The 25911-nt window shown below is 53.0% G+C and overlaps 2 protein-coding genes across 4 annotated transcripts in view; one reads left to right on the forward strand and one right to left on the reverse strand.

Moving 5' to 3' along the window:
• The window catches only part of TOM1L2 (target of myb1 like 2 membrane trafficking protein), a 117666-nt gene extending 98756 nt beyond the window's left edge, over positions 1–18910 (reverse strand). The window contains exon 1 of one of the 3 annotated variants that reach the window (XM_054571132.1): positions 18643–18910. In XM_054571132.1, coding sequence (XP_054427107.1) covers positions 18643–18694 — 52 coding nt within the window. In that variant the 5' untranslated portion in view covers positions 18695–18910. The remainder of the gene's footprint in view (positions 1–18642) is intronic. The other 2 variants (XM_054571130.1, XM_054571131.1) reach the window with 2 other exon arrangements.
• A 4170-nt stretch (positions 18911–23080) lies between these two features.
• Positions 23081–25911, forward strand: part of DRC3 (dynein regulatory complex subunit 3) — a 36002-nt gene continuing 33171 nt past the window's right edge. Inside the window, exon 1 of the mRNA XM_054571057.1 lies at positions 23081–23240. Coding sequence (XP_054427032.1) covers positions 23081–23240 — 160 coding nt within the window. The remainder of the gene's footprint in view (positions 23241–25911) is intronic.

Below are 25911 nucleotides of genomic sequence, written 5' to 3' on the forward strand. Positions count from 1 at the left end.
CTCTCCCAAACTGAGGCACAGCTCGGCAGTTTTTGGCCAGCCCAGGTAAGTTCACGAAGGAGTGTGACTATCTCACCCTCCCCTGTGACCTCTCCTAAAGAGGTGGTCACATTATCTCTTCTGCATGTACTGATTCTGGAGACAGAGGCCGAAGCATGGGAGACGGGGACGGCTGAAGCCGGGGGCAGCCTGATGCTCACGCGCCCCGCGCCACAGCCGTCCCTGACCAGGACCCCACCGGGGCTACCAAGCTCGCTCCCCTGACCACTGTGAGCAAGAGCCCACGCTCCCCTGCCTCGCGGAGGGGATGAAGCGGCCCCTACAAAGCCTGTTACCTATGACACGATTAAGAAAGTCACTCAAGGGCCAGGCGAGAACCCTGCTCTTTCCTCTCTGGGCTCTCGCAGGCTTTTTGCCTCCCCACTAACGCAGGCCCCGGGTCAGAGCGGCGTCATTCTGTCCTAGTGATGCGCTTCGTCTCCCAGTCAGCCCCGGACATTCAGCACCCACTCCGAAAGCTAGGCAAGGGCTCTCAGACCCCACAATCAGAGCTAGTCGTTCTGGCTTTCAGAGTCTTTAACAATCGTGATGAGGCTCAACGAGAGGAGAAATGAGAGCAGGATCCACGTCAATCCTGGGAGCAAGAAGAGGTTTTCCAAACGGTGACCTCAGCAATTGAGGGCGCTCTTCAGGGAGGACCTTAACCAAGGCCCCCAGAGCAATAGCAAGGACAGCCATCGGTGGCACTGAGGCCCCAAACCTGCTTCAACTGCCAACAAGAGGGTCACTGGAACACAGAGTGCCCTAAGAACAAGTGGCAGCCACCGGGGCCAGGCCCACATTGCAAAAAGACGGGCACTGGAGGGGGAGTGCCCTCTCCTCAAGGGAGGAGATCGGGCTCCCCTTCCGGAATCGACAGGGGCTCCCTCCACACCCTCGGACCTCCCTGGCCTCCTCCGGACGTGGACTCACGGCCCTGGCATCGGGCCAGGCTCCACTTTGCACCATCGAACTGGCCGAGCCTCGGGTGACTCTCTCCGCCGCAGGTAAGCTAATCGATTTCTCAATCCGTACCAGAGCCGCTTACTCTGCTCTCCCTGTTTTGGAGCCCTCTGTCTCCCTCCCCTGCCTCTGTGACAGGGGTGGAGGGGAGGCCTCAGGCCACCCTACAAACCCCCAGCCTCCTCTGTGCGCTGCAGGGTCAGGTCTCCGCTCACTCCTTCTCAGCCATTCCTGGTTGTCCCGCCCCTCTCCTGGAAGGGGACCTCATGACTCAGCCAGGCGCTCAGACCCTCCTGCACCTGCAGGCTTCCTTCCCAGGACCCTTGGGGACCACCTCAACGCCAGCTTCCCTCCCGGACTCCACTCCCCCCGAGGTTGTGAGTAGGGTCCCTCATGCGGTCTGGATCGCTGACGCTCCTGGGAGGGCACCTCACAGACAGCCCACTGCTGTCTGCGTGACGGATCCCGCACATTGTCCTTGCCAATTAAGCCAGAGGCCCTAAAGGGTCTCAAACCCCTTATTACCAGGTTTCTCAGCCAGGCTTACTAAGACCTGCCTGCTCTCCTTACAGCCCTCCCATGCTCCCCCGTCAGGAAGCCAGATGGCTCCCATCGACAGACAGTGCAGGACCTCGGAACCATCAGCGGGGCAGTCACCCCTCCATCGGTTGTTCCCCACCCCTACCCCGCACTCAGCACCGTCCCTGCCAATACGCAGGGCCCCTTTCAAGTAAAGGGGCCAAGTACTCCCTTGGCAGCAAAGCCAAGGACTTCCACTGTGGATACATCTCTCCTGACTCAAACCCCCTGACCCACCTAAGAACCCCCCACAGCAGGAACCGTCCGTCCGAGGACTCCACTCTTCGCTCCTACGCCTGCCAGCCAATTACGGAGACCGAGCTCGACTTCCCAGAGTCCAGCCAACGGACACGTGAGCCCCGGACAGCATCTGGCGTGCTCTGCTACGCAAGTGCCATCGTCCCTTTAACCTATCCCCTTCTTGGGAGTTCCATAAAGAGGGGGTCTCGGGAGGATTTGACTGGTGGGATTTTAAGGCCAATATCTGGTTCTGGTTTTCCTGGCTAAGTCCCTTCCTAGGACCTATAGCAGCCTTTTTCTTTATTCTCACTTTTGGGCCATGTCTCCTCAAATACCTCATATCGTTCATTCCACGGAGCATCCAGGCTCTGGGAGGGTCTGTCCGCCAACAGCCTCCGGCCACAGCTCTCACTTTTCGGGCCGCCCCTCTTCCCCTTAACGACCCACGCATGGCCCCTCGGTACGGACAACTCTACATACCTAACCAGCAGGAAGCAGCCATAGGAAGTCCTTTGCCCGTACTCCCCGGGGTCAGGTCCAATCATTAAGAATAAAATAATTTTAAAACCAGAGTGGGTAAAGAGAGGACAAAGCCAGCCGCATTTGCTAAGCAGGACTTTGACCTTGTTAAACATCGACTGCTGTTTTACTCTTCTGAGCTTATGTCCCAGGACTGGAGATTATTGGAAAGCTCGGGCAGAACGTGACTAACGGCCCCCACGGCCGCAGGCAAACGATACCATTGCAGCAAACTGCAGCGCCTGCAGAACCACCCTGAACCTCCTGTGTTCCAACCCCCTGACCGTCCTGTGGCCAAGCAACAGCAACCCCGCCCCCTTCCCTTCATAATCCAGTAAAAGCTCAAAACCCCAACCCCTCAGGGCCAGCGTAATTTTCCAGGCCTAGGCCCTTTCCCTCTTGGAAAGTGAATGCAACTTAGCTTTCTGCATTTTCCTCTCTGTGAATTCTTCCACAGCCTGCACCCATGGACACCCTAACATCTATCGTTTTACTTTTTATCCAATCCCAGAGGTTTCCCTGCTTTGCTTTTTCCTGCCTCCCTTATCTATCACCAATGGATTTCATGGAACCCACTTATGTCTTCTCTTTTGATTGTAACGTATATAATAAAGTGCAAACTGATATTTTCCAGAGCATTTTTTTAATCAGTTAAGGTTTTGCTTCCCAGCAACTGTCATCAGTTTGGCTCAAATAAACTCACAAAAATTCTCTTCAAGGAGGTTTGGAGGTTTCTTAGGACTCTTTCTGGCCAACTCCCCCTCACCCTTCACACCAGGTCCAGGAACCTTACTTGGGCTTCCTCTGAGCACCCCCCACCAGTGCCCCCACCGGACGTGCCGAAGGGCGAAGGGCGCTGAAATCTGTGCTCACCTCGCTCTCAGAGAAACTCCCTGAGGGCGCTGACTGTGCCTCGCACCGCCCCCCGCCCCCGCCACGCGCCACCGCAGGGCAGGCCCTCAGAAACCCTGGGAGTCCGTGCCGCCTCCCCCTGCCCCCGCGCTTACACGGCAACATGCCTGCCTGTGCCCAGGGCGGTGAGCTGGCCCCAAGACGGGGGTGTCTCCTCCCGAAGGTAATCTCTCCACTAAGGGCCCAAGTAATGCTACCAGCCAACAGAGGGCTATAATTTCCACTCTGTCACTTAGGCACAAGTGTCCCCTCAAGTCTGTCTGTTCTATCACTTCCACCCTCCCTCCCAACAAAGAAATTTTATATAAAAGCAATATAGCATCATCTAGTAGCTATGAAATGCTACAAAATGAACATATTCCCCATGAGACCAATGCTCTGCCTTCCTCTAGATATAAATCCTTCACTTAGGTTCTGAACAATCCTGAATCTATATGGGTGCTTAATAACATGCTCCCAAAGGGCAGGCAACAGCCTCATACCCATTAGGGTGGCTACAACCAGAACAGCGTTGGCGAAGGTGTGGAAAAGGGAAAAGTCAGGACCCTAGGAACTGCTGGTAGGAATGCAGAGCGGTGCAGCCATTGCGGGAAACAGGACGGCACAAGGGAGGAGGAGGAGTCCCGTGCGGGGGGGCGGGGGGGGGAGAGAACAGGACGAGCTCGGGCAAGGAGGGAGCGGAGTGGAGCGCACGTGCAGCCTCCCACTGGGGAGCAGCCGGGAGCCGCCACTGGGGGCGGGCCAAGACGCCGGGCTCCGTGCACAGCTCCCACTGAAGCAGGTGGGGCGTTCCCGGAGGGTCCTGGGGTGAGAGTCTGAAGCCGTGAGTGGCCAAGGTGTAGAAAAGGCGGGGGAGTGGAAGGGGACAGACCCGCTGACTGGCACCTGCAGCGGCCCAGGCAGGACCAGGGCTAGACTACGTTGGAAGAGGTAGTACTACGGAGAGGAAACAAAGGCTAAAGACATTATGAAGAAAAACAAACAAAACGCCTCCCTCTGGCACTAAGCACCACAGTCCAGAGAGGTCAGAAAACGTGCAGGTGGCTCCTGGGCCTGTCTGCTCAGCCCCTGCCAGACCTCCTTCCTTTTGCTATTGCTCCCTGGAGCGATCCGCCTTTATGTTCAAGAATATTTCTGAAATTGAAAGGGGGTATCTCATGGGCACCCCATCCCATTACATGTGACAGCTGCGGGTGTCAGAGTTCTCTTTCATCTGCTGCTGGACCCGATTTGTCCAGTTGGCAAGGGAGAAGTCTGTGACGCCAGCAATGACAGAAACGAAGCTGCCCTGGTCTCTGGGAATGAAGCTTATGCTCCATCACAGCCAGCGGACAGTATGGCGGCTGCTGGCAGGGCCCTCACTTCTCAAACCACAGCAGATCGGGGGACCCGCAGGACCCCGAACCACAAGCCCTTTCAAGAGGCAGGTGGAGAAAACAAAAGATAGGATTTCTCAGGACTGGAGGAAGAAAGCAGAAGATTCCCCAAAATGTTACTGGGGCTCAAGGCGAAAGACCATACACTGTATGACTCCCCAGTTAGGAACTTCTAGAACAGGCAAAACTAGCCAGGGACAGAGCTAGCGTCAGTGGTTCCCTTGGCACAGGCCATGTTGCAGTGGAGGCGACTGACCAGGCAGGCGCCAGAGCGACCTTTTGGGAGTGACTGTGAAAGGCTGCGTCTTGAAGGGTGTAGGTTCCATCTGTGGATGCATTTGTCAAAACTGTAACAACTGCGATTTGTACATCCCGTTAATTATAATTCAAAAGCAATGATACCTCAATGAAAAATATTAAAATATATGCATACACACACATACACACACATACACACACAAACTAGATTCAAAAGAGAGAAGATTCTCCCATGGAGGCTAACAGCCTTAAGAAAAACTAAAAGCCACTTTGATCCGGGACTTAAGCTGTAAGTGTGGAAGTGAACTTGGAGACCCTCTTGTTCAATCGATGTTCTTCAAATGAGCAAACAGGTAGGGCGTGACCTACCAAAAGTCATATAGCAAATTAGCAGCAGAGCAGTGACCAATCCCAGACCTCCCATGTCCTCCTGCAATTAGTTTCTCTGTCTTGAGTCAATGCCAGAAAAAGAAGATTAAAGCAGAAGACCAAAGGTTATTCTATGAACTGATTTCATGTCAATCATCAAACCTGGAGCTAAACAGTCACCCCCACCAAGCCAGGTCTAAATCAGCAGAATAACTTTCACACAAAACTTTCAGTTCAGGACCTGCCCGCTCACGGGGGAAGGGAAAGGCACAGACATGCTCCTGGGAGGAAGAGCGAGCACCGGGTCCTTCCTCTTGGGGGTTTTTAATTTTTTTTATATCCTCACCTGAGGACACATTTTTATTGATTTTAGAGACAGACAGAGAGAGAGAGAGAGAAACACCAATCAGCTGCCTCCCACATGTGCCCTGACCAGGGAGGGATCACGCCGGCCACCTTTCGGTGTATGGGACGGCGCAACAGCTGGCCAGGGGCGTCTTGAGGGTCCCTAAAGGCTGAGGGTTCAGGGGGTGTCTCAACAGAATGCTCGTCAGCTGTATGCCCATGTGCCCAAATGAGACTTACGCCCCTGACTTCATCCGCCCCGGGAGTGGCCGGCACCAGCGGCACTGACTGCTTTTCTGCATCCCTCTCCCGGAGCAGGGCGGTGTAAGCTGCTTGCCCTCTGGCTGCGGTGGAGAAGAGTAAACCATTTACCCCTAGGTGTCTTTGGTTGGGGAAGACAGGATTTTGCGATTTACTAGGTGGCTGTAAACTGCTTGGCCATGTAACTATCTGTCTCAATTTCCCTGTTCCACTTGTCGCAGCTGACTGGTCTGTCTCACGGTGATATAATAAAAAAAAAATTTGAGATTTGTCTTGGATTCGTGGCACACAGCTCCAAAAACCCTTGGAATCGCCACCGTGCTGAGTGCCTTTGCATGAGAAGGAGGCAAGAGGATGGGGTGGTGGTTCGATGGCTTCTGGGTGGGGACTGGGTGCCAGAAGGACGGAGGCCTGAGAGGGCGGGGGACTCTCGGCCCACCCCGGCCTGCAGCCTCCAGGAGCGGAAGGGGTGGAGACTGAGGGAGCGGCGACGGCCAACGGGAAGCGGTTGTGCCTACGTAAGGGGCTCTGAGGCCTTGCCAGTCAGTGAGCACAAAGAGGTGCTGGGAGGGCAGCACCCAGAGGGAGACCTCGAAGCTCTGCGCCCCGTCCCTCATATCTTGCCCCTTGCATCTCTTCCATTCAGCTCTTCCTGGTTTTTGTCCGTTATAATAAACCAGCAAATGTACGTCAAGTGTTTTCCTGGGTTTCATGAGCCACTGGAGCAGGCTGCCGAACCTGAGGCCCCCAGTTCACAGCCAGCTGGTCAGAAGTACAGGTGGCAACCTGAGACTTGCCGCCGGCGTCTGGGCTGGGAGCAGTCCTGCAGTCCCGAGCCCCCAGCCTGTGTGCGTGGCGGGGGCGAGCGGGGCCTGGGATAACTCCAGGAAGCCAGGTCAGAACCGAATTATAGAATGCCCAGTTGGTATGAGGAAAAAACCCACACGTTTGGTGTCAGGAGCATTGTTAGGGAAAAAGAGCACAGACCGGTACCCACTCTGGGCCTGTTTCCTAAATGTAAAATGAGGGGCTCGATCAAATGCTGCTAATGTGACAGGGCGCAGAGTGGGGGTCCCCTGAAAACAGCAGCGCATACTCCCCACAAACCTTTGGTTGGTGGCAGGGGGAGTAGATGGTAACGCCTGTAAGACACTTTGCGTAACAACGGCAAGTTCACCGCTGTGTCTTTCTTGAATGGAGAGGGCTGCCGCCCAGGGCAGTGACTCTGAGAGTGTACAGCGGCCGGTGACACAGGCAGGGGAGGTGGGTGCCCACCCCGGAAGTCGCTGGGGACTCTTGCCCTGACTGAAGGTGGCAGCCGAAAGAAGGTAAAAGATACGAGTAACCGGCAAAAGTGGCACATCATAGGAAGTGAAGTTCCAGGCCAAGCATTTAAAATAAGGGTGGGATGAAAGAGAAGGGGCTCCATCCGTCATGAGGCCTGGTGTGTAGGAAGGAGCCATGCCGGCTGAGAGGGAGGAAGCAGCCACATGGTCCGCAAGGGTGTAAGGAGAGAGCTGATGGAGCTGCGGGGACCTGACGCATCGAACACGGGTTCCTGAGAGATGTCTGCAGCTGAGCTGCGAACGGGGATGCTGAGCTGCAGACTTCTGCCTCCCTGAAGGAGATGCAGAGAAGTCACTCTATTGGGACGCATGCCCCCCGGACCCCTGCACGACCCAGTGTAACACGGCACACGTTTCCCTGAACCGCTACATGGAGGCTGAGGACAGCGCACCCAGAGCCTGGAGGGCAGAGCTGCTGCGGGAGGGGGGCGACTCTGAAACCCAGGAGCACACCTCCCAGAGGGGACGGACACCTGTTTGCACTGCAGACTTAAGGACAGATAAGGACATGGGGGACTTCCGGGCACGGTTTTGGATTACAGCCTTTTGGGGAGCAAGGGAAGTGCAGGGTCTTGCGGGAAAGCAGGGCTCTGAGCACGGGGGCTCTCAGCGCCCCCCAACCCCGGAGGCTGGACTCCCACAGATAAAAACCTGTTTCCTCCAACACTACTTGTTGGGTCATGTGTCAAGGCACCACGTGGCCAAGCCCTGGTTTGCTCGGTTATGCTAAGGCTCCAGCTAGAATTCAGTGATTCTTTGAATTCTGGTTTAAAAATTTCCAGAGTTAATACGAGGAATTCTCACTCTCTGGGAGCCACTAACAAATTCCGCTTTCAACCACCAAGCAACATCATTTCTCAGGCCTCATTTCCTATTTTGACTAATGACATGCCAGACTCTGTGTGATTTCTCCTTTGAGGAGTGGCAAAGAACTCAACAGTGTCCAATTAGCAGGCCCTGTCCTTGTCCCCAGCCCTCAAAGACTTGCAGCCCAATTCTCTGAGATGAAAGAATGAGTCTCTCTCCATTACACTCAATTTTAAACCAAAACCCAAAACAGAATTTTTGACATGCCTCCCAGACTATAAGGCTTGTGCTTCATTAATGATTAAAACAGCAGCTGGTAGGTAATGTCTTAAAAGCAAGTTGGTCAGTTAGACAACTTAGCATCTGTTTAAAGCCCCTTTTTCCTCTTTGACACTGCAGTTCCAAAGCAAATCCAAAGAAAAATTAAAAGACATGGGTTTTCCACTACCAAGAAGAGCTGCAAGGATTTGTAAGAAATCAAAGCCTCCACCAAATTCTCAGAAAACTTGCTGAGATGATGAGGACTTTTGTACACTGAGTTATACTAGGAGGACTGAAACTGGGTGAATAATTTGTAACATTAAGACATCTGAATTTGAGACAACTATTACCAGATTTTTGGCTGCGAAGTTCACACAGGCATTCATCCATTTAATTCTAGATAATTACTGAGCTCTCCGGTGTAGCGGTCAGGAGTACCAGCTCTGCAGTTCAAGTCCCTGCTCTGCTACTTATTATCCACAGAACCTGGGAAAGGTACTTAACTTCTAAGCCTCAGTTTCCTACTCTAGAAACCTGAATGACAGCACCTGCAGCACGAGGGTGTTGTAAGCATTAAAGGATATTTAACCCAGTACCTGGTGAGGAGTAATGCTGACTAGTACTATTCGCACCATCATTCTTGTCTTTAAGGCACGTATTAGACTTTACTGGAAAATAAGGGCATGATAGCAAAAGCACAGGAAACTAGGAAAGATAAGTAAACTGGACTTCAAAACTAAAAACTTTTGTACATCAAAGGACCCAATGAACAGAGTAAAAAGGCAACTCACAGAATGGGAGAAAATGTTTACAAATCACATAACTAATAAGGGATTAATATCCAGAATACAGAGAGAACTCCTAAAACTCAACAACAGAAACAACCTGACTTAAAATAGGGCAAGAAAACCAAAAAAGTGGAAACAAAATAAAAAAGAAAGAAGAAAAAAAAATGGGCAAAGGACTTGAACAGACATTTCTCCAAAATGTACAAATGGCCAATAAACACATGAAAAGGTACTCAATATCACTAATGATTAGAAAAAGGGCAAGGACATGAAGAAACTGGGACCCCATGCACTGCTGGTGGGAATGCAAAATGACACCGCCGCTGGGGAAAATAGCATGGTGGTTCTTCCTCAAAATATTACAAACAGAATTACCCTATGATCCAGTAATTCCACCTCTAGGTCACAAATAGATATTTGTTCACCACGTTCATAGCAGCACTATTCACAATAGCCAAAAGGTAGAAGCAACCCAAGTGTCCAAAGACGAAGGAATGAACAAAGTGTGGTATATCTATACAATGAAATATTATTCAGGCTTAAGAAGGAAATTCTAACACATGCTCCAACATGGGTGAATCTTGTAGACAATAAGCCAAGTGAAAGACGCGAGTGACAACAGGACCAATACTATACAGTAGCATAGGACACACTTAGAGTAGTCAAATCATAGACCCAGAAAATGGAGTGGTGGGCCAGGGCAGGGGAACAAGGCGGGATTGTTGAACAGGGACAGAATTTCAGTTCTGCAAGATGAAAAAACGTGGAGACGGAGGGCGGTGACGGCCGCAGCATGACGTTCGCGTAGTCAGTGTCGCGGGACTTCAAAACGGTCCGCGTGGGAAATTCTGTGTTATGTATATTTTACCACAATTGTTTAAAAGTAAGTAAGTAAATAATAAATACAAATAAAAGCAGGTGTCCTCATGGAACAATTAGTCTAATCAGGAGTATCCTAACTGCGGCCCAGGATGGCTCTGAATGCGGCCCAGGATGGCTGTTAATTAAGTAAATTTACTTACAGCATTATGAGATTTTTTGTAATTACATGTCGCAATGTATTTAATGTGTGGCCCAAGACAATTCTCCTCTTTCCAGTGTGGCCCAAGATGCTAAACGGTTGGAAACTCCTGGAAAATGATGCATGGGAAGAATATAACATAGTAACATACTTTGCTTTTATATAAACTACCTCACGGATCATCTTAACCCTGTAAGATGTGACAAAACAAGTATGCTTGCACTCACGTTAGCGCAGGAAGCTAGATATTAATAAAAGAGAAGGGAGCAAAACCAGCCAAGCTTAATTAGGTTTGAAGCTACAGCTTCACACACTCCAGGGGACAGCAGCACTGCCCTGCCAAGGGTATTAACACCTCTCCATCCAGCCCCCACCCCCCACCCCACAGGAAGGAAGGATCGGCTTTCCAGTCTCCCCTCCACTCGCCTGGACTATGAGGGGGAGAAGGGGGGAAATTCCTCTGCTGGACACATGACCAGTAGAAGCCAAGATGGCGCAAGGGGAGGTCCCTCTACTTTGAGGCATGTGCAGTAGGAGCCAAGACGGTGATCACAAAAAGGAGGTGTCTAATCTGAGTAAAAGACCAGACTGGTTAGGGGGAAGGCCCAGCATGAGCCCTCGAAGGATTGGGAAAGAGGCTGGTCAGTTTGAAAGTCAAGGTAATCTAATCCAAGCCTAACAAGGGCCCCTCTCTCAGTAACACACGTTCGCCCGCCCCTTCCTGTGCTCCTTCTCTGTCTGTGGCGGCTATGCCGGCCTAGCACCCATGCAGGTCCAAGCACAGGCTCCAAAGGCAGGTCTGGAAACAGCAGCACAGCACTGGCTGGAGCACAGCTGGGAACAGAGGTGAAGGTAGCCAGATGGGGACAGAGACTGAACCGGACTGAACCAAATGACACGGGATTTCTGGATCTTGGCCCTTCTTCTGGGTTTGATGAAGACAACGCTGGACTTCCTCCACGACAGGACGGACAGAGCTATGCCATGGGCACTTGGTGACAGTCCTTGGTTTTTACTTCAATAGATCTTACCACTACACTTCATCCTCCCATGCGCATGTCCCTAGAAATACTTTTCTTGTGACTCTGCAGAAGGTCCCTATTTCAACCAGCAACACACACACACACACACACACACACACACACACACACCCTCCACCCCGCCCCCGCCCCCGCCCCGTGAACAGCTCAGGGAACTGAGTATCAGAACAGCTGATAGACTCACGCAAGGCGGTCACACACAGGCAGAGGAAGGACGGACTTCCATCCAAAACAACAAGTGCCAAATGCTGGACAAGAACAAAGAGAGGGCAATGGGCCTCTGGGCTGCTCTAGAATTCATTGATGGAATTACGCCACCTTCACGGACTTCTGTGTGCAATCAGTTCAGGCCCCTTCTCGTCTACCTGGACACTGGCCTCCCTGGGCGTGGAAGCTGGCTCAGCCTCCATGAGCCATCGTGGGCAATTTCTTAACTCCTCTAAGCCTCCATTTCTTCATCTGAAAAATGGAGATCATACCACTGACTTAATGGATTTCCAGAGAGAAAAAATTAAAGGAAATGTGGGTAAAGCACTTACAGTAAATAATAGCTAATATTTTTAGCAATGAAAGATGCTAAAAGAGAAGAGTGATAGAAAGGAGCCTTTGGAGTGAATAACTTTGCAGAATATACTCACTCTATCACATGCTGTGAAGGTCCCAAGGAAATAGAAAGTAGGAATCCTACCCCAAGGATTCTTAATCCCGTCTTAATCCGAAGACAAGGCAATAAACACATGACAGGACAAATGATAACAGGAAACGGCAGGAGCAGAAGAAAAGAAATCAGCAGGTTTGAGTATACGCGTTCAGTGCCAGACGCTGTGCTGGGGACTTTACACACATTCTCTCACTCAGTTTTCACAAAAACCTGAAGGGTAGGTAATATTCTATTTCACAAGTGAGAGAAAAGCCAAATGAACAATATGGAACAAACACTGTGAGTTCAGAGAAGAAACGCAGCCCCGTGATGACGGCGCTCTAAGGAGGCCGCCTGGACGAGCCGTGCGCGCTCAGGCACGAGGCGTGGGGCTGGACGGGGAAGACCGAAGCCAGTCCTCTCGGGCAGGCGGACTACAGGGGGCACTAAAGCAGGCACCACATCTGAGGCTGGTTTTGAACAGGCCCCTCTGCTATCCTCTGCAAGCCGAGTCAGCCAAAACGCCTGCATGTCGTTCATGTCTTTTCAGGCCACTGGGTTAGCCTAAAGCATCTGCGAGGTCAAAAGCAACATCCCTCCATACAGTGCTCCCCGGGCCCTGTTTCCATACCGACTCCCTCACCTTGTCTCCCCCACCAAAAAAACAGGCAGAGCATCCAGAATGCTTATACAATGTTACATCTCCAAAGTATGAGAAAATGAAAAGGACATACACAAGTGTTCCACTTCTTAAATGAAATCAGAATCTCAATGAGGTTATTTAAAAGGCACATTATGATTTTTTTCCATTGCATTTTTGTACATTTTTCAAATTTGCTACGTGGGTATACAGTGTTGGGTTTTTTTTAAAGATATTATTTATTTTTAGAGAGAAGGGAAGGGAGGGGGGAAGAGAGGGAGAGAAACATCACCATGTGAGAGAAGTACCCTGACCGGGGACCTGGCCTGCAACCAAGGCATGTGCCCTGACTGGAATCAAACCAGCGACCTTTAGCTTTGCGGGACAACACCCAACCAACTAAGCCACACTGGTCAGGACCTACACGTTGTTTTTAAAAAAACACACAATTCTATGCGCATTTTTAACATCCCGAAGAGCCCGCTGTAAGCAGCGTGCCCTTCATTCAGGAAAGCCTTGTGAGGGGCTCAGCTCCGGTTCTTGCACAGGGAAGGCAGGGCAGGACCAGGAGCAGGCTACCCGCACCAGGGGACCCTTGGTGCCAGGCTTTACAGCCTGTGCAGCGCTCAGCCCCAGGCGTCCCCCCACGCTCCCTCGGCCCACTCGCCTCCGCCGCACCTCTCGGCCACAGGGCGCCTCCAGGCCGCAGAGGGCCTGGCGCTGCCCGCTACCGACTTCCTTGCAGGACCCCTGTTCTGTGCAGATGAAGGCTTAGTGGTACGAAAGAAGAATAACCTTTCAGTGACCATCAAGGAGAAATCTCCCTGCTGCTGTAGTGACATTCATGCCACTCCCCTCCCTAGAAATCTTCCATGGCTCCCTGGTGCCACCCACGAAGCGTCCCAGCTCCTTCGAACTCACCAGCCTCTGAAGCCCTCCATGACCCTGCCTCCCAGCCGCCTCCTCCACGACACTCCCCTCGCTGGGAAACAGGGCCAATTCCAGTACCCCCACCTGCTCCGCAGTATCCGACCTCGGAGCAGGCTGTTGTCTCTGCCAAGAGAGCCCTTCAAGCCTCCTTTTCTATTTCTACATGAGTCAAATCCTGCTCAGCAGCCACCACCTCCAAGTCCTCCCTAGCCCTTCCTTCCCTCCTTCCTGGCTCTTCCTCATCCCCGCCCACTATGCAAAAGTTGGCAGGTTTCCTTGCGGTGGTTTTACAGAATCCCAGTTTCCCCTCCAGCTCCCTCACTGCTGGCTGTGGGATCTTCTCACTGCCTCAGTATCCCCGTCTGCAAAATGAAATAACAGTGCCTTACTCATTGTACTCCTGTGAGGTTTAAAGGACTGTAAATATATAAGATGCTTCCTCAGTCTCTGGCACATATTAATACAATACTGAACTAAAAAAAAAAAAAAAAAAAAGGAAGAGCAAAACTTGCCCTAGCTGAGTGGCTCAGTTTGTTGGAGCATCATCCCATACACCAAAGGGTTGCAGGTTCAAACGACAGTCAGGGCACACACCTAAGTTGTGGGTTCACTTGCCAGTCGGAGTGTGTATGGGAGGTGGCCAACAGCTGCTGCTCACTCACATCAATGTTTCTCCCTCCACCCACACTTCCTCTCTCCCTTAAAAAAAAAAAAAATCAATAAGCATATCCTTGGGTAAGGATTTAAAAAATAAAAGAAAGCAAAAACCTTTCTTGTTATCACTCCTGGAGGAAACTCCTTCCTTCTCCACTCCCTCACTTCATGCATCTGTCCAACCTTGTGCCACCACTTTCTCTTATCTGATTTAGGTTCCTGTCTTAGCTCCCTTATCGGAGTGAACATCCTGGCAAATGCTTAGTTTGGAATCTACAGACAGCCAATATAAAACAACTCAATGAATAAACGAAGCCTAAGTAATCATACTTAACGTCCAAAGACACACATTTAATGCTTAAAGAAAGATTTTTAAAAAGAGTGAGAGAGATTAAAGAAGCAGAACGTTCCACCATCCTCCATAGAGCCAAAAGCAAGACGGTGCACAGAATGAGCACAGGTCAGGAGTGCGTTCTGCCTTCACTCTGACGGACCTTGCGCAAGTCTCTCAACTGCCTTTCAAGCAATCAGGGGCAACAGCACTCAAATAATTAAATGTTGTGAGGATTAAATGAGATCCTATGTGCAGAGGTAGCATAGAGTAGGTGCTTACTAATTGTAAGTTTCCTTTAGTTTTCCTCCTGTGCCTCTCACACCAGAGCAAGGACTGACTAGTCATTCCCGGCACAAACAGCCATGCTGGCATCGAGGACCTACGTTCGCGGAGCACCAGGAAGTGGCTGATGTCCAATACCATCCCATCTAAACACAAACCACAGCACAGTATCTCCTTACGCGCTCATCAAAGCAGAACGGTGAAGACAATACATGGTCCTTCTCCCACTGCCCAAATATTCTAGTCATAATGAACTAACTATTCACTGATCTTTTAATGTAAATGGACCCAAACTGGACTCTTGGAAAAGGATTACCGAAGAACACCGTGTAGCCGTCACAAGGAGAGCCACCCACTTTGCAGAGTGCCGTAGCCCCGAAGCAGGGAGCTCCTGACGCACGAGGTCCGCCTCCAGGAGACACCCAGCTCCCAGGGCTCAGTCGTAGAGGGCTGAGACTAAGACAGGCAGGTTTTGTAACCTGTTTCAGAAGGGAAAATCTGGAAGTAAGAATACTTTTTCTTTCTCCATACTTAAGTCTCTTAGGCCACTGTTGGTGCTCTCTCTGAAGCCCAGGTCCTATTCAGGAACCACCTTCCAGAATGAAGAGCAAGCCAGATGCAGGAAATTCACAGGCTGCGCATGCTAGGCTGTGGGCTCAGCTGCTGGTCAAAATGGGCGAACTGTGTGTCCCTTCAAACAGCACCAGGTGAGGATGTCCGTACGAGGCCCAGGCATGAGGCAGTAACAATCACTAACCCCTCCTACCGTGAGCCTGATGCTTTGCAGCTCCAGATTCCTTCGGTGCGCACGTTATGTACTGAAGGTTCCCTGCGAGCCGCTTTTTAATATTTCTATCCCAGAGCCTGGTACTCAAAAAGCCCACTGAATTGGACTAAATAATTGATGAAATTATTTAGGCACAAGCCCCATGCAGCCTTTGTGAGGTATTCTTTTATTAGTGAGGAAAATGAGGTCCAGAGAGACTACAGGGTGACGTTAGCTAAAAAATGTGGTCTTTATCTCACCCACCCAGAAGAGGGCTTCGTAGTGGGCCCTGACCCTACTCGCCACTGCTGGCCACAGCTAACTCTGTTCCGCTCAGATTGGGGCTCCCAGATCCCACCCCCAACCTGTCTCCAGGACAGGGAATTCCCACCCATCCTCACGAACAGGTCTCAGACGCAGAGACACCAGTCCCATCGCACCAGCTCTTCTGAATGAGTACGGACTCCTGACAGCATCGACAAGCCCCACTACATGACTGAGCACTCCGTTCTGGAGTGACCTTCTTTTAGTCATCCTTGTCCTGTGCACGTCTGTCCCCTCTCCATAGACCCCTGATGACCGGGACGGCTGTGGAACCCCAGCTCTCCCTCCACCAGCCGCGCAGGCCCTCCACTCCTCCGGGCCTCAGTGTCCTCATCGCTAACGTGGAAGACAAGGCACTTTCTTCACAGAGCAGCTGCAAGGAGCAAATAATGGCTGTGCAATTGCTCTGTGCAGCTGTAGCTACTGCTTTTAATCATTAGCTTTGTTGTTTTACTTCATTTCTGTATTCCCCTCCCTCCCATCAACCTCCTGGCACACACTTTTAACAGAATACTAACAATACTAAACATCATGAAAATCACTTTTACACTTTGTCACAACAGTACAGAATATACGTTAGAGCTGAACTGAACTGTGAAATCACACAGGCATGACCAGTCGCCTAACCAGCAATGAGGAAGCTTCATTCTCTTTATGGTCAAGTGTCATTTCTAAGTGCTGGCAGACACCGCTGGGGCTTGCAAGGGTATTTTCCTTCACAGGTCGCAGAGGGGCCAGCTGTCCCACATGGCCTCTCCAGATAGGAAAATTCAATCTTAACTTAATTGTTCTGTTATTAACAGTGACAGCTACAATTTATTGACTCTCTACTGCGTTCCAGGCACTGTGCTTCGTGTTTTACATCCATCAGCTCACTTAAACCTCTCTATTCTATGAGTACAAATCTACCCCTCTATCTCTCTAGCTCTAGCTCTGTCTCTCAGCAAATGAAGGCTCAGAGGGGTCCCACAGCCAACAAGTGGGCAAGGCAAAATGCAAAAGCCGGGTCTCCCTGACAGAGGCATCATGCTCTTTCCACTCCACATATACCCCTATTTCCCTTTTATCTGCATAATTGTAAATCCCCTTTAAGTTCTACCCCACAACTACCCTGGCATTTCAAAGGTGCAGAGCTTCCTATTGTAAAGGAAGTAGACAAGAAAAAAAATCCCTCCCCGCGCCCCCCTACCCCCGGCCCTGCAAGCTGACTGGTTCCCTCCAATAACTGGTTGGAACTCAACACTCAGCTGAGAAATGAGTTGGAAGGTGGCTGCAGTGAAAGAGCCGCTGAAGAACGGGGTTGAGGAAGAGAGGGCTGGAATCCGGAGAGATGCGGCAGTGTGCAAAGGTGGGGAAGGCTCTGCCAACACCCGGTGTCCATCAGTCCTCGTCAAAGAGAAGAACAGTTCCCAAATGCCAAGTAGCCAAGGGGAGCAACCTCAGTACTTTCACAGGCCCCACTAAAGGCTGAAAAGTAAGCCGAAGTTCGGGAGGGCAGGAAATAAACAAATCATTATTGCCTGAGCCAGCCAGGTCCGGAAGGACTCCAAAGGTCCCTACTCATAAAAGAGATTTTATCAGTCCTTCCACCAACCCGAAGGAACTCAGTTGTCAAAGTTTTTTTTTTAGATTTTATTTATTTCTTTCTAGAGAGAGGGGAAGGGAGGTAGAAAGAGAGGGAGAGAAACATCAATGTGGGAGAGACACATCAATCAGTTGCCTCTCTCACATCCCCAACCAGGGACCTGGCCCGCAAGCCAGGCATGTGCCCCGACTTGGAATTGAACCCGCTACCTTTCGGTTCGCAGGCTGGCACTCAATCCCCTGAGCCACACCAGCCAGGGCAGGAACTCTGTTTTAAAAGAAACTAACCAACGTTCTTGACTGATCACTTGGCTTAAGCTCCTGCCTTAGGTGAAAAGGCAAGCTGCTTTTCCAGTGAGGAAATCCCATACGGTGGCCACTGTGGTGTCCCTTTGCTTAGCCTCGGCTCTCCTTACTCAGGACACTGGTCACCTCTGGTGCCCTCTTCCAGGTGCCCAGACCCCGTCTATAGGATTAACAAGTCTGCCGAGTACCCCCTGTCTCTACGTTGCCACCAGAAGATTTCAGCTTTGGAAAATTTAATATTGCAGGGAAGCGGCAGTCGATGTGCAGAGACTACAACAGGGAATCTCAAAATTTTAGAATTCGAAGGAACCTACCACATCTTACTTCCGAACACCTCATCTGTCTGACAGTGCACACGTCAAATCAGAAAGGGCTGTGACTTGCACAAGGTCATAGCGAAAGTCACTAGCAAAGTCCCAACTGGAGCCCAGGCTTCCAGATTCCCAGTCCAAGCTCTCATCGTACAGTAACACGGCCTCCCTTCTTTCCCCGCAGCAGTGCAGGCAGGCCAAGCCCACCTTCCCTCCCGCCCCCTCGCCCCCCCACCCCGGCCCAGGTCATCATCCTCTAGGGACCCCTCCCCCCGTCCCAACCCTCCTACACCCCGGCTGAGTTGCAGCTCTAATTAGCAAGTCTTAGAGCAGGTAGCCTTCCCTGGCAGGAACTGAAAAGCAGGGACAAGGGTGCAGGGAGGAGGGTGCGGAGAAACTGGGTCCTGACAGCAGCGGCAGCAGGCTGGACAAGGACGCACGCAGCAGCATCTCCCGAGAGCCGACCAACTGCTGGCACCACCTCTAAGGTGCTAGGAGGGGCTGGGCCCTGATGGGTAGGGACGCGCGGAGGATCTCCAAGTCCAAGTTGGGCCTCCGAGCGCAGCCTGGCAGAATGGCGCTGGCGTCGCGAGCAGGCCCTGCCAGCCTGTGGGCAGAGGCCCGACTACAGGATGCCCGGCCCGCCCGGGAGGTGGCACCGGTGACTCGCAGAGGCCCGCGGTCCCCACCAGTCACGTCAGCCGCTGCCGTCGCCCACCCTGACGCCCATCCTTCGCGCGGCCTTACCGAGGCATTGCCCCACCGGTGTGCTGAACGGGTTCCCCAGGAGGAACTCCATCTTGGGCGGACGACACGGCAGCGGCCCGAGTACCCTTTCAGCCGCCGGGGTCTCCGCAGTCCTCCGTGGCGCTCGGGACCTGACGGACACTTGCCTCCGCCCCACCCTCAGGAACGCTCGGCTCCTGATCTCGCTCCTGTCGCACCGCTATTGGGCGACGCCTGCCCGGTATTCCTCCGATTGGTCCTTGCACTGCCTCAGCGAAGCTCCACCTACCCCACGGCGTCCGATTGGGCGGAGGAGCAAGCTAAGTCACAGGAATCTCCGTCCGGCGCAGCGGCACCTCCTGCAGCCTGCCTCCGAACGAGACTGTGGATTTTAATTCATCAATATATTGGTCAATCTAGAATCCCTACCTTTATTGGAGAACAGACGAGTCAATCAACCAGGCAGGGGCGGGAAAATAGGCGTGGCTATTAGGATCCCCGCCCATAAAAAGTGCTGATTGGAGAAACATTTGTTTTCTCTATGGCTGGTTGGTGGTAGGAGTATTTCCCCACCCAGAAATAGTGTCACGTGACTTGTCAACTTTCACCCAGGATGTCCACCTCTTAACTTCCCCTTAGCAACGGAGTGGCGCCTCCGGGTTCCCCTAGCAACTGAGCGAAGCGTCAGCCGCGCTAACCAGCCGGGTGGCCTGCGCTTGAGAACGGTGAGACTCGAGCTGAAGCTCTGGGAGGACTAGCGGGGACAAACGGGGCCCGACTTAACTGACTTTTCTGACTTTTTTCTCCGAGGAGTCTGGCCCGGCCCTTCTCGTTTGTAAAATGAGCACACGGGTCAAAACACTAGTCCGGGCTTTCAGGCCTGTGGGTGAGAAGGAAATGCTGAGGAACCGTTTCCTCAGGGGGCAGGGCGCGAAGAGATTTTTAAGAGGTTCGAGCCCCTAGCCTTCTGGCCTGATCCCTTTATTAAAAAAGGCCCCAGAGGCGCGGCTGGTGTGGCTCAGTGGATTGAGCAGCGGCCTGTGAACTGGGAGAGTGCAAGGTCAGTTCCCACTGATCCGCGTTTCTCTCCTTTTCTTTCTTTCACCCTTCCCCTCGCTCTAAACATGAATACATAAAAACTTTTTTTAAAAAAAGGTACCAGAACGAAAGGTCCACTGATAACTTCAAGAATTCAAGTGACATCTTAATTGTCGTTAAATTATTTATCTTACTTTTATTCTTCATCTTGGCGCGATTTAAAGTGCTGTGGCTGGGCATATGGATCCTGGAGTCCCCTGTCTTTTTCTTGTCGGTCGCTCCTGGTGTGACTTGGAGACCCTCCTTCCCATTAGGGCATTAGGAATCTCTTGTCCAGCGGCCTCCAGAGCTGACCCGGATTAAATAACACACGTGCTCTTGGTGCCCAGCAAGCACGCAGAAGACTGTTGAGTGATAACTCGTGGCCAGCGGGGGCTCTTTTTCTTACCCAGTTGATCCCCGCTTGTCGTTTCCCGGACCACCCCGGGTCTGTTTCTCCGTGAGGAGCTGCCCCGCTGACGGGGGCGCATTCCCCACCTCCTACCTGTAGTCTTCACCAACAAAACTGCCAACAGGCAAGTCAAGAGGAACCCAGGCTGGGTGGTACATCACTGATAAAGTCCCGCTCGGGGGCGGGGGGGGGGGGCGTGTGCGGCCGGGGCGCGGACCCAGAGCCGCTGCCAGGACCATGGGGAGCTGGGCCCGCGGTGGCCCGCAGGGCCCTGGGACAGCCAGTCATGAGTAAGAAGAGGGCCCTGGAGTCACGTTCTCCTGCTTTACTCCATACTAGGTGCATAAACGTGGGCGTGTCACTTAGCCTTTCTCACTAGCTTCCATTTTCTTATCTGAAACCTGAATGACGAGTCCTACCTATAAAATAAGTTACAAAAGAAGTTCCGAGAGATCTCCCACATCCGCAACTCACCTCCACCGCGGTCATCTCTCGCCCCCACGACTCTTGCCCATCTCAGAAGGACAGCCAGAGCGAGCTTCTTAAAGTGAGAACCTGATCACGTCACTGTCGCTATTAAGCCCCAGGAGCTTCGCCCCAGGGACCCCGGGATAACAACAGAGCCGTAGGCCTGGCCAACCGTGCATCTCTCCAGCCAAAACGGAGCATGTCCCGCCCCCCCCTCCTCCGCGCCCTCCCCGGGGAGGCCCCCTCCCTTCTTTCCGACTCATCCTCCGGGTCTCAGCCTGTTCCCTCCGGCGGCCGGGCGCCCCTCCTGTATGCTGTCATCCTTCCCTACACCTACCAACCTGTCGAGCTTTGTAATTAAATATTGTATGATTATCCGATTCACTCTGAAACAACGGTAAGGAGATCGGTCTGTTGTAGTCATAACATGTAATAGTTATTCATTATGTGTGTGGACTAAATAAATGATCTTAAACAACTGTAGGAGGGAGGAATTATTCATCTTTTATAGATGGGAAACTCAAGGCTTAGGTGAGGTGAGGCGCCAAAGGATGCGCAGTCAGGACCCAGACCCTGCCCTCAGGGGCGTAAGCGCTGTTCCACGTGGCGGCTGCTGGGCTTGACGGGAAGCGCGCTGACCTCTCACAGGTGCCAGGCCTTGAGGACATGGAAGGGATGAGAAGTCAGAGCTTTGAAATCACGGTGAAGAATCATTTCCCAAGTGACAGCCTCTTTCTTTGAAAAAGCACAAACACTCTGCAGGTAACATCTTACGTAGAGCACACAAAAATTTCCCCAAAGGCAGCTTGGTGTCAAGTTATGGGAAACTTTAGAAAAATGTGTTTCAAAAGAGTGGGGCGATAGAGTTTGCTCTCCTCAGAGAACCAGAAGCATCTTTTGGGGGCAGGAGCGAATTGACCACCATACGGGGACGGAGCCAGTGTTGACAGTTCGGAGAGAATGGGAAGCAGAAGGTGCAGGTGGAGAAGGCGCGTGGGGTTAGGGGAGGCTGTGCTTCCTCTGGGGGTCAAAGGAAAGGGTGCATGAGAGTTGAAAGTGCTGGGACAATTGATCAAGCACAGTCCAGAAATGGAAGATGCATATTGGCATAAGCTGCATTCAAGTGGTTGGTGGGGGAGGAGGGAGGGAGGACAGCTGGGCAGAGGCGGTCTCTAGGACCAGGTGGCGGGATTGCCAGACCCACCCGGGGCTGTGGGGGGCACCATCAGCCCGCCATCAGAAATCTCTCCAGGTATCAGTGGATAAAGGGCAGGGTACGGGGGCTGCCCCAGGTCAAGGACTAGCAGAGCAGGGAGGACGGGAGGTTCAGGGAGGCTCAGACGCTGGGGACACACGCAGACAAAGGTATAAGGTGAAGTCAGCAGAGAGGCAAGAAGCAGAGGTGGAAAGCAGAAGGGAGAACTGAGTTCCAGAGGTTTCAGGAGCAGAATCTGGGAGTTTCCAGCAGATGGACAAGAGAGGGTGCCTTCTGGCAGGCCCAGCCCTCCTGGATGTTCTTACTTGATGGGCTCGTGATGAGGATGAGGTCAGGTGCCCTGGCTTCCCAGGGCTGGCCCTGCCCAGCCAGGAGCTGCAGCCCTGGCCAGCCTCGCAGTGCGGCTGACCATATCCACAGCTCCCGCTGTGCCTGAGGCATCTCAGCCACATCCCTTTGGACCACTAGCAACAGAAACCTGCTGGAGTTCGTTTCAGGAAAAGAGGATTTGATGCTAGAAGTCAGGAACCTCTCACAGAAAGGGACCACAGGAACCTTCACAGGGCCTGAAATTATGGACATTAGGGGCTGGAACGCCAGCAAGAAGAAGGCAGCCTCTGCCTGCGTCAGTCTGTCTGTCCTGTTATCTTTTTTTTTGTCCTGGATCATCCAGGTTCCATCTCTGCTTCTCTCTGTCCATCTGCCCCCCAGTCCCTCCCCAGCTCAAGCAGCCAACTGTGAGGGGCTCTCTTATCCTGAGGCCCCAAGCTCACATTCCTCAGGGGCAGAGCGTGGGTGACCAGCGTGGGTCAGTATCCACCTATACCCTGGGCTACTTGGGGTGAGTTGGGGGGAGGGACTTAGACATGACTGTCTGGAAGGGGCGAAGCTGTCAGGGAAGGCAGCTGTAGGCTGGTACGCCTGGCTGGGGCCGCAGATGATCACATTCAGTGGTTGGTGCCAAGAAACATGAACAATGGTGGGCATGGGAAGTCAAAGGCCCAAGGTGACCATGGTCAGAAGGGAAGCTGAGCTCCAGAGGCTCAGGGGTCCACTTGTCTGGGGCAGGCTCCCAGTGGTGGCGGTTGGGGCACCAGGCAGGTTGGGCGCACATGGTTGCTGGGGGAAGCCCTGGAGCAGCCTCAGTGCAAAGGTACAGCACTAACCCCCAGGGGCGGTGGGTCAAGCAGTGCTCCCCAACACCTTAACCGGATACCAGCCCATCCCGTCCTCAGACGAAGGGAGAGGTGGATTGTGGAGCAGGAACATGATGTTTTCTAGGGAAGATGAACCGGCTGTACAACTCCCTGGAGCCCAGAGTGATGGACGACGACATGCTGAAGCTGGCTGTTGGGGAGCAGGGCCCACAGGAGGAGGCCGGGCAGCTGGCCAAGCAGGAGGGCATCCTCTTTAAGGACGTCCTCTCCCTACAGCTGGACTTCCAGAGTGCGTACCCCGGCGTGGGGGGCACCACACAGGGCCCCCGGGCTTTCTCTGTTCCACATCCCAGACCCAGAATTCCACACAACTCTGTATAAAAAGATAAAACTCTCCCACCCCAAATCTAAATGAGCCACTAAGGCCTTCGGAGTGGGGACCTTGGCAAGAGGAACCCAGGCAGGTGGCCCCAAACCTGCTGGCATGAGCTGTGGGGAGGAGGCAGCCTCCTGGAAGAGCAGCTTTGCAGGAGGGGTACAAACCGGGAGCGGGTGGGGCCGCGGGGCCGGCGTTGCCACCAGGGTGTGGAGCCTCCTGGGAAGGTGTGGCGGGGGCCAGGCAGCTCCTAGGGCCTCAGCGTCCGCGTCTGGGAAACGGGATGATTGCAGCCCAGGCCAAGTGCCAGCTGGGAGGACGAGGTAAGAGGAGTGCCGTTTGGGGTTCACTGGGAAAGGCCAGTGAGGAGTGCGGACAGAAGCCCGAGAGGTCCTGGGCGCCTCCTGTGCTGGGCGGCGGCGCTCCCTCCTGGGTGCCTGTGCTGGCCTGCAAGCCATCCATTCAACAACAAGGATTCTTCCCTTTCTTTCTTCTTCTCTTCCTTTTTTTTTTTTTTTTTTTTTTTTTTGACTGGTTTTGATGAGGCGTTGCTTCCCTTTTTTAAACATTAAATTTATTGGGGTAACATTGGTTAATAGCATTGTATGAGTTTCAGGTGTACAACTTTATAATACAGCAGTTGTGTGCTCCGGTGTGTGCTCACCACCGAAAGTCTTGTCGTCTTCTGTCACCATTTACAAGTTGACCCCCTTAACTCTCTTCTTCCTTCCTGGGGCCCTGCCTCAGCTGGTCTGCGCCAGGCCCTGGGGACCCAGCAGCGGGCCAGGCCCTGGCCCCAGCCTCACAACGCCTGTGGGCCTCACCCGGGCACGGCCTCCAGGGCTGCCCTCAGCTCTGCAGGCGGGCCCCCGAGCCTTGGTGGTGAAAGGGTTAAAGGGTGGCAGAAGGGCTGTCGCCAGAGGGGGCTTTAGCATTGGCCACCCTCCCTTTGCCTCCCCTCCCCAACCTAAGGTCCAGTCAGCCAGTATCGATCAAGTGCCTGCTATATGCCAGGTGCTATTCTAGGTACTAGGGATTCAACTGTGAGCAGAAAGGACCAAAAAAAAAAGAAAAAGAAAAAGAAAAATCCTGTCCTCATGGAGCTGACGTTCAAGTGAAGGACACAAGTAAAATGAAGGAAAATAATAGTGTCTGCTAAAGGTGATATGTGTGATAGAGAAAAATAAAGTAAAGGGGCGGATTGCGGGGAGGGACCAGGGTTTTATGGGGTGGTCAGAGGCATCACCATCACCAAGAAGGTGAAATTGAGCAAAGACTGGAGGGAGGGGAGGGGAGGAGCCCCTTGGAGATCCAAGGCAAGTGCTGAAGGCGGAGGCAGGGCCAGTGTGCTGACCTGGCAGCGGAGAGGCAGCGGTCAGTCAGCATCTGCCTGGGGGCTGGGGGGCTGGGGTTGCATGGGAAGTGCCGGGGCCCTGGCACGGCCCTGAGCACAGCAGGGCAGGCAGGATGTAGGTTTTCACAGGGTCCGGAGGCTGTGGGGGGGGGGTGACGGTGGGGCCCGCAGGCTGGAGCAGGGAGCCCTGGAGACCGCCGCTGTTGCGGCCAGGGACCAGGAGGGTGGCAGTAGGGGACAGCTCCGTGTCCATGTGGAAGATCAAATTGGCTTTTTGGGCAGTCCTGTCATGCTGGTAACTCCTTTAGAGCAAACTGCCAAATACATTCTGGTTTTGTTGTGTTGTTTTGGCTTTTCCACAAGAACTGCTGGCATGTCGGGAAAGCCACCATGCCAGTGTGCTGGGCAGAGCACCCAGGAGCGCAGGAGCCACCCAGAGCAGTGGCGTCTGCAGGAAGCCAGCCACAGCCATGGGCTGTCTGTCTGAGGCAGGGCCGCAGACGGTGCCAGCAAAACCCGGACCCGGATGGGAGGCCCCTGAGGTCCCGAGCGGGAACAGGGCCCAGCCCAGGGGCACAAGGAGGGGCTGTAGCTGGAATCATTCTGGGAAACCTGGTCCCAGAGCTGGGAACAGACCCCAGCCCTGCCTGGCCCTGGGCCCCCAGGAGGGGCGGGGCCTGGGTCAGAGAGGCACTGCCTGCATCTGCTGCCCCGTCTCCTGCCCCCCGCAGGGAGGCCTGGCTTAGAGGGGCCACGGGAGGGCCGCACAGCCTCAGGGCACAGGCTGGCCCTCTGAATGAGTATGGACACTGCCGCCTGCTGCCTGAATGTGCGGTTAGTGAGGGCGCCTCTTTTCCCCTTTCACTTAGGTATTGATATTATTTCAGTCTTTTAATGAGCCTATTCTAAGCTTTAGAAATTATTACAAAAACACATATAGACAAAAGGGGCATATAAGCAACCGAGTTATTTGTAGCTTCTGGAAAAACCTGGGGACAAGTCTTGGCCTCTCAAATTTTACGTGCACAGACTATACTTATTCACACTTAAATGTTTTCAGAACTCTCTGTCTGCCAGTGACAGAAGCCAGCACACCGGGGGTACGGGGCAAAGGGGACGGGCTGGCTGGGTGAGCGTGCAGGTGGTCCCCAGGGGCCACAGGGTCGGGCGCCGCGGGGCAGGACCGGCCTGCCTCTCTGTCGCATGAGCGGCTTATCCTACTCTCCGTAT

The sequence above is a fragment of the Pteronotus mesoamericanus genome, unplaced genomic scaffold, assembly GCF_021234165.1.
Source record: "Pteronotus mesoamericanus isolate MK-2021 breed Mesoamerican mustached bat unplaced genomic scaffold, CSHL_Meso_final contig_22, whole genome shotgun sequence".
NCBI lineage: Eukaryota > Metazoa > Chordata > Mammalia > Chiroptera > Mormoopidae > Pteronotus > Pteronotus mesoamericanus.